The sequence below is a fragment of the Chiloscyllium plagiosum genome, chromosome 23 (genome assembly GCF_004010195.1).
Source record: "Chiloscyllium plagiosum isolate BGI_BamShark_2017 chromosome 23, ASM401019v2, whole genome shotgun sequence".
Taxonomy (NCBI): domain Eukaryota; kingdom Metazoa; phylum Chordata; class Chondrichthyes; order Orectolobiformes; family Hemiscylliidae; genus Chiloscyllium; species Chiloscyllium plagiosum.
In genome coordinates this window covers 56,886,850-56,904,117 of record NC_057732.1, presented here as the reverse complement: position 1 = coordinate 56,904,117, position 17,268 = coordinate 56,886,850, and the positions used below count along the sequence as shown (strand labels likewise).

Genomic DNA, 17,268 nt, shown 5'->3' with positions numbered 1-17,268 from the left:
AAAGAAGGAAGCATATGTCAGGTATAGACAGGATAGATCGAGTGAATCCTTAGAAGAGTTTAAAGGAAGTAGGAGTATACTTAAGAGGGAAATCAGGAGGGCAAAAAGGGGACATGAGATAGCTTTGGCAAATAGAATTAAGGAGGATCTAAAGGGTTTTTACAAATATATTAAGGACAAAAAAATAACTCGGGAGAGAATAGGCCCCTCAAAGATCAGTAAGGTGGCCTTTGTGTGGAGTCACAGAAAATGGGGTAGATACTAAATGAATATTTTACATCAGTATTTACTGTGGAAAAGGATATGGAAGATATAGACTGTAGGGAAATAGATGGTGACATCTTGCTAAATGTCCAGATATACAGAGGAGGAAGTGCTGGATGTCTTGAAACGGTTAAAGGTGGATAAATCCCCAGGACCTGATCAGGTGTACCCAAGAACTCTGTGGGAAGCTAGAGAAGTGATTGCTGGGCCTCTTGCTGAGATATTTGTATCATCGATAGTCACAGGTGAGGTGCCGGAAGACTGGAGGTTGACAAACGTGGTGCCACTGTTTAAGAAGGGCGGTAAAGACAAGCCAGGGAACTATAGACCGGTGAGCCTAACCTCAGTGGTGGGCTAGTTGTTGGAGGGAATCCTGAGGGACAGGATGTACATGTATTTGGAAAGGCAAGGACTGATTAAGGATAGTAAACGTGGCTTTGTGCGTGGGAAATCATGTCTCACAAACTTGATTGAGTAGTAACAAAGAAGATTGATGAGGGCAGAGCAGTAGATGTGATCTATATGGACTTCAGTAAGGTGTTCGACAAGGTTCCCCTGGGAGACTGGTTTGCAAGGTTAGATCTCATGGAATACAGGGAGAACTAGCCATTTGGATACAGAACTGGCTCAAAGGTAGAAGACAGAGGGTGGTGGTGGACGGTTGCTTTTCAGACCGGAGGCCTGTGACCAGTGGAGTGCCACAAGGATCGGTGCTGGGTCCTCTACTTTTTGTCATTTACATGAATGATTTGGATGCGAGCATAAGAGGTACAGTTAGTAAGTTTGCAGATGACATCAAAATTGAAGGTGTAGTGGAAAATGAAGAGGGTTACCTCAGATTGCAACAGGATCTGGACCAGATGGGCCAATGGGCTGAGAAGGGGCAGATGGAGTTTAATTCAGATAAATGCGAGGTGCTGCATTTTGGGAAAGCAAATCTTAGCAGGACTTATACACTTAAAATGGTATTAATTGATAGAAGCTGAGTGTTGCTTTTGTGAATTGGAAGAGCTTTCGGTCAATCAGATAAAACAAAGGAGACTGTTATGCTGTAAGAAAAATCTTGGAATATTTAGAACACTGAAGCTTTAACGATATGGAAGAACTGGGCTTATGGTTTTGAAGGCTATTGACTAAACAGTAATATTGATAAATTTTTGATATTGCATATATCTTAACGTTTCGATAGGACTTAGGTAAAAATGCAACAAAGCATAGAATGATAGTAAGGCAACATACAGTAAGGTAACTAATCTGAGAAAAAACAGAGGAAAAGCGAGAGTAAGCAACATTATTTTACCTGATACTGTCTGGTCCTTTAGATCCCTTTGAATTCTGACCCGAGAATGTGGGAAGTTGTATTGAACAAGCTTCCCACCGCCCTATAAAATAAGAACCAATTTTTATGCTTTAATGTATTTTTCTTGAAATAACACATTCAACAATTTTGATTTACACACAAGTAAACATGTGAAGGAACAACATTGTGTATTTATATCTTGCCTGTATATTGTGTACAGATGTCAATTTATTTACTCTCAACGAACAGAAGAAAATTATGTTAATAGTTTGGCATATTTCACATGCTCCTTTTGGTAATTTCTTGGTAAAAATATTGGATTCCAATGTTCTCCAAACAGAGTTCTCTCTGATCCCTTAGGATCTATTATTTAAAACTGCAGAAAGATAGATCAATGACTATATTGTATATTCGATGCAAACTGCAAAATTACCAAAAAATTTGCTTCATTCTGACTAAATCAGAATTAAGAAGGCCAATGCAGAAATCCAAATTCATAAATGATTTCTTACTTCTGTGGACTGTTGTTGAGATTGTCTGGAGTGTGTTAATTTCTCTGGAAGTTTGCGATTTATGGCAGGTGCATCCTCAAGGCGAGACTCACGTGGCTTGTCAAACCAATCTGTTTCTTCACGACGCAGATGATATGCTTTGAAAATCAAGGAAATGTCAGTTCTCCAAATCAGACAATGGGAGTTCAGGATGGCAGCTCACTGCCAGTTGAGGACATGATATGTACAATTTGGTAATTGCAGCATGCAAGTCTATGCATTTTCCAATATGTTCATGCAAAGTTACAACCAGACTATGACCATCATTAGAAAGTGCAAGTGAAGAATAGGAAGGCAATTTGTAAACAAATCACAGATTTATTAACTGGAGACTAAAGGTGTGCAAACCATCTGATGTTTAAATCATTAGATAGTTTTCTGAGCTTTAACAGAGTCTTGTTTTTGCATAGGACTATTGCGAATGCCCTATTATTATCACTTGTCAATTTTTTTTATGTGAGAAGTTATTTTCAGGAATGAATTATATAGTTAGCTGTAAAATATAAAATTAAAACCAAATATCAAGTAACTTCAGCATCCAGGGTTATAGCCTGATTAGTTGATTGAAAAGATTTTAGATTAAACAATTAATTTTCAGACTAGTGATGAGAAAATGAAAACTAATCAAGACAATATAAATTATGCCATAGATTCTGGGAAACATGCATTGCTTAGTTTGAAAACCAAGTGTCAAAAACCTGAACAAATTAGGATAATGTAAGGATATAATAGTAGGAGTGGAAAAAAGGTGAGTCAGCTAGATACTTTTAATGATCTGCATGATAGACATTGCCTGACTAATCAAGGGTTAGATCATTCACACGAGTGTGTGAGAAATCTATCCCAAACTTTTAGAAGGAAATTTTAATGAACGCAGATCTCTAAAATCAGTTCTATGTCAAAAAGGTGGAAGCGTAGCACCACAATTTGGTTTGGGATTTGCATTTATCAAATCTAAAGCAGTGAAATTCTCGGTTTGAACAGGAAGTGTGTTTCATATTTCATGGCCGAGGCGAATAGCAGAAACTAGAAACCCAGTAACAATAATACACACAGATTGGCATTTTGTTTCCTTTAGTATTTTTAATATACAAATCTTCCCAAGAACCAATGACCATGCCTTGTAAAATCACTCAGTGCTCCTTCATTAGTTCGCAAACTCAATTTAACAAAGCTCAAAATCCAACCAAATCATTCAACTCACAATTCATTTCAATGAACTTAGTTTGGTTGGGTTCAGTTAATTGTTTCAATGCTGTGCACACCCCTGTTTGATATAAAGTGAGAGAAGGGAAAAAAAGAAAAAAAGCAATATCAGAATAGTTCGGTTTCTCAGAAAATCTTGCTTTTATTTTTATGTGATGAAGGGCACCAAAAACTGTAACTGCAGTGACCCTCTGTTAAATTAATCATCATCTTTAAACTAAATTCTTCAACCTCATTGTGTACATATTTATTCATTTGGCCAAGAAAAACACATACTATAATAATAAATTCAGAATGTATAAAGCAACAACAAAAGCTTTTATTTGATAAGCATTAACAATGCTAACAAGATATCTATAGAACTTCTTTGGGAAAAAAAGGCTTCAAAATTGAGAAATAAACTTTACGTTCCTCTACTCTAAAACATCATTTAGTACTTTACAAATATTTGGAGTGGAGTTTTATAACAAATAAAAAATATGGATAGTATTGTCAGGTACACACTGACTGAGATCATATCTCAGACTGCTTCTAAATCAGAGACTTTGAGTTCGAGTCCCACTTCAAAACTTGATGGCCAAGGAAAGAAAGTTCCTGACTTAGCCAATCAGATTGTAAATTGCCCTTCAAATTCTTACAACCTGAAGGTAAAAGTAGGAGAGATTCCTGGTCAGCCATGTGATGAAAACAACATTGGAGCCTCAATCATCACTACCCATAGTGTCAGGCTACAACACACAGGGGCAAGTGTATGTTGCATAACAACCTGGGCTCTCCGAGTGCATCTTAACATACCACCCACTCCTGCCTGATGCCATTCATCATTCCATTGTTGAATGCTGCTGTCATGTTAAAGGTATGGCACAGGATGCACAACCTATCTGAGAAGTCATGCATTTGTGCATTCTGTTTGTTCTTCTTGTTAACCACTGCACATGGGCATTTCCATAGCATAGCTAACTATACATACAAAAAAAAATAAACTGAAAAGAATCTCAAACCTAATTAAAACACAATTCAAAATGATCAAAACAAAACTCTTCTCATATTTTATTCTTCATTATTTGCTTCAATGAAAAACTGACAAAAGTCATAACGACTTTATTTCCTCATTTTTATTAATTCATTGTATAAGAATAAAGGAAATCCTAACATTCTGTAGTTACAGACTGACATTACCATAGTTATGTTGCTAACTTCTTTAGAACTGCACAAAGTTTAGGCCAATAAGTGGGAATGGGAATGGATTTAAACAGCAACAAAATGTAGACTATTTCACATAGACAAAAAGGAAATTCTGCAGGAAATTGAAAGACAGGTCTCTCACAAAGTCTTTCCTGATAAGTGGTTTCATAAATTAAATAACATTGTACACATTCAACTGAAATAACTGTTTGCAGAGTTGTAACACATAATTTTCTTAATTGAAAATGGTTAACAGAGAATCCTCAATATGAAATGAAACTTCTAATGTTTGTAACATGCCTGAAGGAGAAAACTTTTCTCTGCTGAGGTACACACAAATACACAAATGAAAATAAAGTACAGGCAAGGACAAGAGAGTCTATAAGGAATGAACAAAAATTATAAACATGCAGTGAACGGAAATTTTGTTGATGATGACACAACATCCTGAGTCCCATTTTACCTTCACTGTCTGACATGGCATGTTGGAAGTCATCCATAATAAATGCTATGTCACGGTCATATCCACGTGTCCGTGACTCCTCCCTCATGTGCTGTTGTACTTCAGGTAGAGAGTGGCTTGAACCAAACTGTTCCCGTGTATCGGCAGATATTGGTGGCAATGGGCCAGCTGCTGCTCGAGCCATTCCCATTGGCTGTCCAACAGGACTTAAGGGACTTTCTTCCTCCGAATTCTGGGCAACTATGGTAATTCTTCCTCTGCTGTGACTAATAGGTAAACTGGATGGCTTTGTTCGTACAGAAGGAGAACTCTGTCCATAGGCAATATCTAATGGATCATTTTCCTGACCTTTTATGCGCAGTGATGTACTGGAAGGGTCTCTTTTAATTGTTAGGTCAAGTCCATAAACTGAAGAGGGCCTGGACCTGCTTCCACTGGTGTATGCTTTGTCAATTTCATCATCAAATGTAGATCTGACAGTTGGACCAAGAAACTTCTGCTGGTCACGAATATTCTTTCTTAGGCTAAATGTAACATCATCTTGAATAAGCCTTGCTCGAGAGGGAGCACCAGTTACTGCTGATGTAGTTCCCATGTAGTTGGTAAAGTCAGGCTCCACATCTCTGGCTTCTTGAATTGGTGAAAACTTAGAGAATTTGGGGTCTAGCAGCTGCTTTTTATGTTTGCTTTGCTTTTGGTAAATAATAGATGGTGGCAATTGCTTTGCAGCTTGCTTTTCAAGAGTCAGCCTGCTTATACTGTATTTTTCAGACTTTGGGAAGTGCCTGTAGCTGCTATCTGCATGGTAGTATTGGGGAAGGCTGGAAAGATGTTCTAAGCTTTCCGCTCCCCTGCGAAACTCTTGTTTGATTTGTTGCTTCAATAGTTTTAATTCATAAGGATCCTCCATTGTATCTTCATCTGCTTTTCCAAAGGAATGCAAGCGGGTTGAGCTCTGCAAAGGCCCAATAAAATCTTTCATGTCTGCAGTTCTGCGTGCTTCACTTGTGCGAAGTAGGCGTTCATTCTTTTGCACTTGTTTTTGAATATCGTGAAGGTTAAATCCAGTTGCAAGGGAACTAGATCCTTTAGTGAGTTCACCAATGTCATCAATTAGAACATAATTCTGAGGTGTACGGTGCTCTAGATCTGCATAATAGGATTCTGCAGAAAGGCTTGACATTGGGCTACCTGCCATGGTTCCCCTTTCATGCAGCCCTATTCTCAGGTCTAAATTACTGTACTTACTGCCTAAATGAGGAACTACATAAGTGCTATCTGCTGAGGTGGAAGCCATCAGAAGAGACTGATTATGGATCACCTCATAGTTTGTAGTTATTTTTGGTTCAAGGTCAACAACTGTGGTCTGCCTTGGTTTCTGTTGAATCAGCATCATTTGTGATGGATGTGGATAGGCTGTTGGCTGGGTTTGAGAAGGAGGGGGCTGTTGTTGATAAGTGATTGTGGGAACAGTCTGATAAGTGGCTGGGGTTTGATAGGGAGAAACTTGCTGGTATAATGCCTGCTCTTGAAAAGGAGATTGCTGCTGGTATTGAGTTTGGGTTTGAGTCAGTGGAGGAGTAGGGTACTGGTATTGTGTGTAATGGCTTGGAGTGGTCGCATACTGAGGCTGTGACTGAGTCTGAGGTGAGAGAAACTGATCATAATCAGGCTGTGGTGCAGTTCTAGGTCTCTCTAAACCACATTGCGCGTCCATTCTGGTCTCTCTTATGTTGCTTACTTCACTGTCTGACATATAATCTCTTTCCTCGGCGACACCCTGCAAATAGGCTCGCTCCCGTTTCTCTCTCTCCTTCAGTAAAGCTTCTTTTCTTCGATTGATGCCCATTTCCAAATATCGTAATTTGGCATCAATTTCTTTTTCTTCTTCATCTAGTTCTGCCTGTTTTTTCCTAAGTTTGGAGGATTCCCTTTCTACAAGTTCCAACTCTCTGTCAATGTCCTGGAGAATTTTCGCTCTGGCCATTGTATTGGTTCTGCAAACTCTTCTGTGGGAAACAGAGTTGACGGTGGGGAAGGTTGCTTGGCTCCCAGCAAGAACGGCCTCTTCTGGAGGAGGATTAGGAAGGGTTCTCTTCACCTTTTTCTGAGTACCTACTGGTGTATTGTTTTGAGAACCTTTTGCCTGAAACAGATATGAAGATCTCTAATCAATATTGCTTGCAATGATAAAGAAATTACAACTAAAAGATTAGGATGTAAGTAAAAATTAATAAAAAATGCAATTAAAACCAATAAGATACATTGTGTGCTATTTCAGGTAAGAGGGTAGCATACAAAAACAAATACAGCAGATGCTGGAAATTTGAAATAAAAAGGGAAACTGTTGGAAGACCTCAGCAGGCCTGGTTGTATCTGAGGAGAGAGAAACAAAGTTAATGTTCCAGGTCCTACAACCATAAAGGTATAGGAGGCCTTTCAGCCAGTCTATTCTGTCCCACTGTATAAAAATCCATTAGTCCTAAAATACCTCTGTATTCCCTGGCCCTGTAAGTTTATTTCACTCAAGTGCTGATCAATTTATTTTTGAAATCATTCATTGCTCCACTTCCATTGTCCTTGGAGGCAATAGTTCCAGGTTACATTGAGTAAGACAATTTCCAGATCATTACCATTCACTGAACAAGATGTTCTTTCTCAAATCTCTCCTGGAACTCTTGTCCAAAATATAACATCTGTGTCTAACAATGCTTGTGCCACCAGTTAATGAGAACAGATTTTGTTCACCTTGTCTAAAAGTGTCATAGTCCTGCGCACTTTGATAACATTTTCCCCTAATATCCTTTACTCAAAAGACAATAACAGATAACATTCTTCAATCCTAGAAAAGTGGGTGGCATGGTGGCTCAGTGGTTAGCACTGCTGCCTCACAGCGCCAGGGACCCAGTTTCAAATCCAGGCTCGGGTGACTGTCTGTGTGGAATTTGCACATTCTCCCCGTGTCTGCGTGGGTTTCCTCCGGTTTCGTCCCACAATCCAAAAGATGTGCAGGTTAGGTGAATTGGCCGTGCTAAAGTGCCCACAGTGTTCAAGGGTGTGTAGGTTAGGGGCATTAATCAGGGGTAAATGTGTAGTAGTAGGTTAAAGGAATAGGTCTGGGTGGGATACGCTTCGGAGGGTTGGTGTAGACTTGTTGGGCTGAATATTTCCACACTACTGTATAGGGATTCTATGAAATCTATGAATATTGCACAACATTTTCTGATAAACATTTTCTCTACTCTCTCCAAAGCATCCACATCCTCTAGTTGTGTGACGACCAAAACTGTACATAATATTCCAAATATGGCCAAACTAAAGTTTCGTACAACATGACTTGCCAATTTTTATACTCTATACCTAACCAATGAAGGCAAACCATATGCCTTCCTGACCACCTTATCCACTTCTGTTGCCACTTTCAGGGAACTATGATTGTGTCCGCTTAGATCTCTCTGTATGTTAATGCTTCTAAGCATTCTGCCATTTATTGTACACTTCCCTCCTGCATCAGACCTTCCAAAATGCATCAATTTTTATTTGTCCGCATTAAAGTTCAAGTGCTATCTCTCTGCCCAAGTCTGTACACTACATATATCCTACTGTATCCTCTGGTAATTCTCTTCACTGTTCACAGCTCCCACATCTTTGTGTTATCTGCAAACATACTAATCAGATCACCTGCATTCTCCTCCAGATCATTTATGCATACACATGACAAACAACAGGGGGTCCCAGCACTGGTCCCTGCAGAACACCACCTGCCACAGATCTCCAATCTGAGAAGTGCCCTTCCATCCCTTTTCTCTGTCTTCTATGACTAAGCCAGTTCTGTATCTATCTTACCCAATCCCATGTGACTTCACCTTTTGTATCAGTCTGCCATGAGGGACCTTGTCCACACAGACAACATCGACCACAATGCCCTCATCAATCAATTTGGTCACTTCCTCAAAAAAATCAATCAAGTTTGTGAGACATGACCTTCCCTGCCCAAAGTCACGCTGCCTATCATGGATAAGTCCGTATTTTTCCAAATGTGGGTAAGTCCTATCCTTGAATTTTTTCTAATAATTTCCATGCCATTTACATAAGGCTCAATGGCCTATAATTTTCTGCATTATCCCTGTTGATCTCCTTAAAGAAAGGAACAATGTTAGATCTTCTCCAGTTTTCTGGAGTGACTCCCGTGACTAAAGAAGATGCAAAGATTTCATAAAAGGCCACGACAATTTCCTCACCTGCCTCCCTCAGCATTCTGGGACAGATCCATCAGGTCCTGACTTAGAATATCAAAATATCTGTCCCAAGACTCGCCATCCATCATGTCCTTATCCTTCATGAATACTGACACAAAGTTTTTATTAAGGACCTCACCCACTGCCTTCAGCTCCACACATAAATTCTCTCCTTTTGACTTGAGTGTGCCTATCCCTTCTCTAGCAACTCTCTTACCCCTTATATATGTTTAAAATGCCTTGGGATTTTCCGTAAACCTCTTTGCCAAAAACATGTCACGGCCTCTTTCAGCCCTCCGAATTCCTTGTTTGAGTTCTTTCTTGATATCTATTTATTCTTTGAGGTTCTGTCTGTTTTCAGTTTCCAAACGTTATGCATGCCTCTTTTCTCTTTTTGATGACATTTTCAATTTCTCATGTCATCTAAGGTGCCCAAATCTTGCTGTCAGCAGCATCAAGTGAAAATAAGGTGTCAATCTGGTGAAGTCACCAAACAGGACTACTTGCATGCCAAATAGTAGTAAGAGACAGACAGACCTAACTGATCACACAAGCAACGGATTAGATCTAAGGTTTGCAGTCCTCCCACATCTAGTCATGAATGGTGGTGAACAATTAAACAGCTCCCTGGAAGAGGAGGCTCTGCAAATACCTACATCCTCAAAAATGGAAGAGACCAACACATCAGTGCATAAGGTAAGGCTGAAAAATTCACAGCAATCTTCAGCTAGAAGTGCCAAGTGGATGATTCATCTCAGCTTGCTCCAGTTGTCTCCAACATCAGAGATGCCTGTCTTTACTCAATTCAATTCACTCCATGTGATATCAAGAAAAGGTTGGAGGCACTAGATACTGCAAAAGCTATGGACTCTGACAGCATTCCGACAATAGTACTGAATACTTATGCTCCAGAACTGTTGCTCCCTTCGCCTAGCTGTTCCAGTACAGTTATAACTGCCAGTACCGACCCGACAATGTGGAAAATTACCCAGGTATGTCCTATACACAAAAAGCAGAACAAATCTATCCTAGCCAATTACCACACCATCAGTCTACTCTCAATCATCAGTAAAGTTATGGAATCTCAGCAATAATCTGCTCACTGAAGCCCAATTTGGGTTCTGCCAGGACCACTCAGCTCCTGACCTCATTACAGCCTTGGTTCAAACATGGACAAAAGAGCTAAGTGCGCTGATGATTACACAATGTTCAGCACCATTCACAACTCCTCAGATACTGAAGCAATTCTTGTCCAAATGCAGCAAGATCTGGACAATATCTAGGCTTTGCCTGACAAGTGGTAATTAGCATTTATGCCACAGTAATGCTAAACAATGACCATCACTAATAAGAGATAATCTAATCACTTCCCTTTACCATTCAATGATGTTACCATCACTGAATCTCCCACTATCAACTACCTGGGAGTTATTATTGACCAGACATTCAACTGGACTCTTCATATAAACACACAGGTGACAAGGGCAAAGTGAGGACTGCAGATACTGGAGATGAGAGTCAAGAGTGTGGTGCTGGAATGCACACAGGTCAGGCAAAATCCAAGGAGCAGGAGAATCACATTTCTGGCATTAGCCCTTCATCAGAAATTAGGCTTATGGGCTGGGGGGGTGGGGGGAGGTTGGTGAGAGATAAATGAGAGAGGGGTGAGGTTGAGGGGAAGGTAGCTTGAGAATGCAATAGGTAAATGAAGGTGAGGGAGAAGGTGATAGGTCGGAGAGGAGGGTGGAGCGGATAGATGGGAAAGGTGATGGATAGGTCAGGAGGGCGGTGCCAAGTTGGAGGCTTGGGACTGGGATATTGTGGGGGGAGGAGAAATGAGGAACTGGTGAAATCCACATTAATCTGTAGGGTTCTGAGGCGGAAGATGAGGTGTTCTTCCTCCAGGCGTCGGGTGGTGAGATTTTGGTGATGGAGGAGGCCCAGGCCCTGCACGTTCTTGGTGGAGTGGGAGGGAGAGTTGAAGTGTTCAGCCACGGGGTGGTGGCGTTGGTTGGTGTTGGTGTCCCAGAGATGTTTTTTGAAATGATCTGCAAGTTGGCATCCTGTCTCCCGATGTAAAGGAGACCATATTGGGTGCAAGAGATACAGTAGATAACATTAGCGCAGGTACAGGTAAATTTCTGTCAGATATGGAAGGATCCTTTGGGACCTTTGGAAGTGGTGGAAGATCATGCAATGTATACGGAGGTTGGTGGGGTGGAAGATGAGGACCAGGGGGGTCCGGAGTAGGGGATGCAAAACCTGTGCCCACACCTCCATTCAAGGCTACAAAAGACAGAAATCTGACAGAAATTTATCTATACCTCTACTAATGTCATCTACTGTATCCGTTGCACCCGATGTGGTCTCCTCCATCGCCAAAAACTTACTACCCAATGTCTGGAAGAAGTGCCTCATCTTCCACCTTGGGACCCTGCAACCACACGGAATCAAGTGGATTTCACCAGTTTCCTCATTTCCCCTCCCCCACATTATCCCAGTCCCAAGCTTCCAACTCGGCACCGCCCTCCTGACCTGTCCATGACCTTTCCCATCTATTCGCTCTACCGCTCTACCGTCCTCTCCGACCTATCACCTTCTCCCTCACCTTCATCTACCTATCGCACTCTCAGCTCCCTTTCCCCCAACCCCACCACCTCCTCCCATTTATCTCTCAGCATCCCCACCTCCCCCACCTCCTCCATTTGGGAGGATCCTGCAGATTCTGCCTACTACATGGACTAGTAATTTTTGTTGTTATAATCATTGTATGCTGTGTGTCAATAACTTGTTTAAATACTGGCTGTCAGAGTCTTATGAAAGTTGATAGTGCCATCTAGATGCTTATCATGAAATAATAAAAGGAGGGAATGAGAATGTGAATAAGGTATGATCAGGTAGGGAAAGAGTTAAGTTTAGGGTTACTTGAACAAGGCTCAACTAGCATAACTTTGACCAGATAATAAGTTGCAGTAAACAATAAGGTGCTGGAGGCAAGGGTAATGGTTTAATGAGTGTAATGCCAGTTAACGAGGTAAAGAACATCCATTGTGTAATGACAGATGGCTTAATAGAGTAATAGAGTCATGGAGATTTACAGCACGGAAACAGACCGTCAGTCCAACCCGTCCATGCTGACCAGATATCCCAACCCAATCTAGTCCCACCTGACAGCACCCAGCCCATATCCCTCCAAACCCTTCCTATTCATATACCCATCCAAATGCCTTTTAGAACATAGAACATAGAACAATACAGCACATAACAGGCCCTTTGGCTCACGATGTTGTGCCGAACATTTGTCCTAGCTTAAGCACCTATCCATGTACCTATCCAATTGCCGCTTAAAGGTCACCAATGATTCTGACTCTGCCACTCCCACAGGCAGCGCATTTCATGCTTCCACCACTCTCTGGGTAAAGAACCTACCCCTGACATCCCCGCTATACCGTCCACCCTCCACCTTAAATTTATGTCCCCTTGTAACACTCTGTTGTACTCGGGGAAAAAGTCTCTGACTGTCTACTCTATCTATTCCCCTGATCATCTTATAAACCTCTATCAAGTCACCCCTCATCCTTTGCTGTTCCAATGAGAAAAGGCCTAGCACTCTCAACCTATCCTCGTATGACCTATTCTCCATTCCAGGCAACATCCTGGTAAATCTTCTCTGCACCCTCTCCAAAGCTTCCACATCTTTCCTAAAGTGAGGCGACCAGAACTGCACATAGTACTCCAAATGTGGCCTTACCAAGGTCCTATACAGCTGCAACATCACCTCACGACTCTTGAATTCAATCCCTCTGCTAATGAATGCTAATACACCACAGGCATTCTTACAAGCTCTACACCTGTGTGTATGTGTACTTGTGTATGAGTTTGTGTGAGAGAGTGTATAGTGTTGGGGGGTCACCTGTAGTGTGACATGACCCCAAGATCCCGGTTGAGGTCATCCTCATGGGTACCAAACTTGGTTATCAGCCTCTGCTCGTGGACTCTTTGTTGTTGTGTATCCCAAAGTACGCCTTGGAGAATGGTCACCTGAAGATCCAAGGTCAAATATCCTTGACCACTGAAGTGTTCCCTGTCTGGGAGGGAACATCCCTGTCTGGTGATTATTGCATGGTGTCCATTCATCGTTGTCGTAGCATCTGCTTGGTCTTGTCAATGTACCATGCCTCGGAGTAAACATAATCTCTCACACACACTCACACAGACCCTCTCTCATATATACACTCTCTCTCAGACACATACACGCACACATATCCACCCATACTCACCCTCTCACAGGAATATACTCCATCACACTAGTGCACACACTTTATCAAACATGCATACACACACACTCTCTCATAAGCACACACACTCTCTCCCTTTCTCCCACACACACTCTCTCATTCCCTCACATGCATGCACACACACATATAAATCTATGGGGTGAAATTGCATTTGCAGATACATTCTATTTTGTTCAAAAAGCACATAGTCTGTAGGCAGTCAGTCCATGTGACATTTTATAAATCCCTACTTTGGAAATAGAACCAGTTTGACTCAAGGTTGGAATACAGGCAGACTCTGAACTCACACTTTTAATGCAATGTCTGAGCTGAGATGTTCACCTTTTTTTATAAAACCTTAAGTTATTTTGGGAATGTGACTTGAAAGAAGTTCTGGGATTTAAATATTAATGAATCGAAACCTACAACCCAATTCAAAGTGATTAAAGATTTAACAGCAATATAGGTTTGTTCAATACATCGCATCAGTTGTATGACACTATGATCTTTTACTATAAATTCTGTGTCCTATGATCCTGCTCCACTAGCTACCTGATAAAAACTAGTATTTCCAAATAAACCTGTTAGACTATAACCTAGTGTTCTGTGATTTTTAACAAGATCCTCAAATCTATTTCCTAAAACCATGATCTTTGACTGTGAGGAGTAATCTTTCATACAGCACCCTACTGGATGCCTTTTGGAAATCCAAATATGCTACATCTATTGGTTTATCTTCATATATTCAATTTGCGTCATCCTCAAAGAGTTCTAATAAGTTTGTCAAACACAAATTCCCGTTCACAAAATCATACTAATGATGCCTAACATTATAATCAATCCACAGCATCAACTTTGGCTCATTGGGGAGGGCAGGAGGGCAAGCCAAGAGCAGCACCAGGCACAACTAAAAAATGAGGTGTCAACCTGGTGAAGCTGTACAACAGGACAACTTGCTGCCAAGCAGCTGGAGTAGCAAGTGATAGACACATAGAATCTAAGTGATTAAAGACTTAACAGTAACTTAGGTTTGTTCACATCAGTTGTAAGACACTATGATCTTTTACTACAATTCTGTGTCCTATGATCCTGCCCCACTAGCTACTTAATAAAAGCTCGTGCTTCTAAATAAACCTGCTGGACTATAACCTGGTGTTGAGTGATTTTTAACTTTGTCCACCTCAGTCCAAAACTGGCACCTCCACATCATTGCTCAAATTAAGGAAGGCATCAGTCAAATGTGTGGCCAGAGGTGCGACTATAGGATCAGACTCATGAGCAACACAAGGAACCACAGAACACACAAACAGTGACATAGAATTGTCTTGGTGCACAATCATACTCATTAGGGAGTAATTCACTCAGAGAATACAACCCTAACTGACTCAATCTCTTCTCATACATCAGTCTTGCCATTCAGGAATCAGTCTGGTAAACCTTTGGCGCACTCCATTCATAACCAAAGCATCTTTCCACAAGTAAGGAGACCAAAACTACACATAATATTGAGTGTGGTATCATAAAAGCCCTATGCAATAGTAGCAAGACATCCTGCTCCTGTACTCAAATCCTCTCACTATGAAGGCCAGCATAGTATCTGTCATCTTCACCACCTGCTGCATGTGCATGTTTACTTTCAGTGACTGGTATATGAGGACACCCAGGTCTCAGTATACTTCTCTCTCTCAATTATAGCCATTCAGATAATTATCTGTTTTCCCATTTTTACTACCAATGTGGATAACCTCAAATTTATCCATATTACACTTCATCTGCCACACATTTGTCCACTCACTCAACTTGTCCAAATCACATTCAAGTATCTCTGCATTCTCTTCACAGCTTAATTTCCCACACAGCTTTGTATTGTCTGAAAATTTGGAGATGTTACATTCAGTTCCCTCATTTAAATCATTAATTTATATTGCGATTGGCTGGAATCTAAGCACAGATCGCTGTGGTACCCAACTAGTCACGACCAGTCATTCAGAAAAAAAACCTTTTTATTCCTATTCTTGGTCTCCTGTCAGCCAATATATTTTCTATTCCTCTGATAACATTCTTCACTGTCCACAATGCCACCCATTTTAGGGTCATCTGCAAATTTACTAATCATGCCTGCACATTCTCATCCAAATCATTGATGTAGATAACAAACGGCAATGGGCCCAGCACTAGCCCCTGAGACATTCCAGTAGTCACAGACCTCCAGTCCGACAAACATCCTGCCACTATTACTCTCTGCTTCCTACCATCAAGCCAATTGTGTATCCAATTTACCAGATCCCCCTAGATTCCATGCAATCTAACCTTCCAGAGCAGCTTACTATGTGGAACCTTATCAAAGGCCTTACTGAAATCCATATAGACCACGTCTACCGCTGTGCCCTCATCAAGCTTGCTGGCCACTTCATCAAAGAACTCTAACAAATTTGTGAGGCATGATCTTCCACACACAAAGTCATGCTGACTACTCCTAATCAAACCCTGTCTTTCCAAATGCATGTATATCTTATCTCTCAGAAACTTCTGAAGTAACTTACCTACCACAAATATTTGGCTTTCTGGTCAATAGCTCTCAGGTTTTTCTTTGCAGTCCTCCAGAATAAGGACACAAGATTCGCTACCCTCCAGACTTCCAGGACCTCACACGTGGCTGACAATGATACAAAAGTATCAGCTTGGGAACCCACAATTTCTTTTCTAACCTCTTGCAGTGTTCTTGGATATATCTGGTTATGATCAGGAAATGTATCCACCTTCATACGTTCTAATACATACAACACTTTCTCTATTGTGATATGGACTATCCCCAAGATATGACCATGAACTGCCCCAAGTTCTCAACGTTTCGTGTCTTTCTCTATGGTAAACAGAGGAGAAATATTCATTGAGGACCTGACCTATCTCCTGCGGTTCTACACATACACTCCAGGAATTCCTCGTCTATGAAAATGTTACTTATTTAGTTTGCACAATCACCTGTAATTACAGATGTTCCTTTATTGCATACATCTCTGATTTCCTCATTAAGGTGTAATTCAGCATTTGATGTCCTCTAAACACAATGACAACTCTTTCTGCTTGTTTTATTAATTATAATGATCTGCCACAGATTGCATTTATGTATTTAGCCAATTGACATGGGATGACCAATTCTGAATAAGAAAGCTCAGGGAAACTTTATCATGAGAAGAGCTGGTGAAATTGGAGGGGGTTGGATGAAGGGAGGGGCTTTGATCAACTGCTAAGATTCTGATGCTGTCAGCTCAGACCAGAGATGGGTTTGCGGTTAGGGAAAGATAAGCGGTTGGATACAGTCCAAGTCTAGAATGAGAGAAATATGAAAGAGATAAGCAGACAAGGATATTATTGATAGAAAGCCAGGACAGAAGAGAAGCTGAATACATGGTGGTGCAGGCTAAGAACAGGGGAGAATAGTAGGCAATGCTGAAAGCAACCCATTATATAACAGGAGTGAGTGTGGGCATGAGTAAAAAACTTGAAAGACAAAATCAGGCTTAAATTTATTGAACTTTATGTTGAGTCCTGGAGGCTGTAGGATTTTCAAGCGGAAAATGAGAAACTGTCTTTCCAGCTTATGCTGAGCTTGCAGGAATACTGCAGCAAGCCTGAGACAGAAATACTGGCATGGGAACACCTTTGAAGCTGCAGGGTCATTTTTATGGATGGAACGTAAATGTTCGGCAAATCAGTTGCCCAGTCAATGCTTTGTCTTCCCAATGTAGAAACAGACCACACTGTGAGCAGCAAATACTTTAGG

General features: G+C 41.0%; 1 protein-coding gene across 1 annotated transcript in view; it reads right to left on the bottom strand.

Annotated features, from left to right (window-relative positions):
• Positions 1–17,268, bottom strand: part of pcloa (piccolo presynaptic cytomatrix protein a) — a 568,528-nt gene that overhangs the window by 241,545 nt on the left and 309,715 nt on the right. Inside the window, exons 7-10 of the mRNA XM_043713231.1 lie at positions 4,970–7,115; positions 3,320–3,382; positions 2,077–2,213; positions 1,565–1,646 (exon numbers count right to left, since the gene is read on the bottom strand). Of these exons, the coding sequence (XP_043569166.1) occupies positions 1,565–1,646; positions 2,077–2,213; positions 3,320–3,382; positions 4,970–7,115 (2,428 nt within the window). The remainder of the gene's footprint in view (positions 1–1,564; positions 1,647–2,076; positions 2,214–3,319; positions 3,383–4,969; positions 7,116–17,268) is intronic.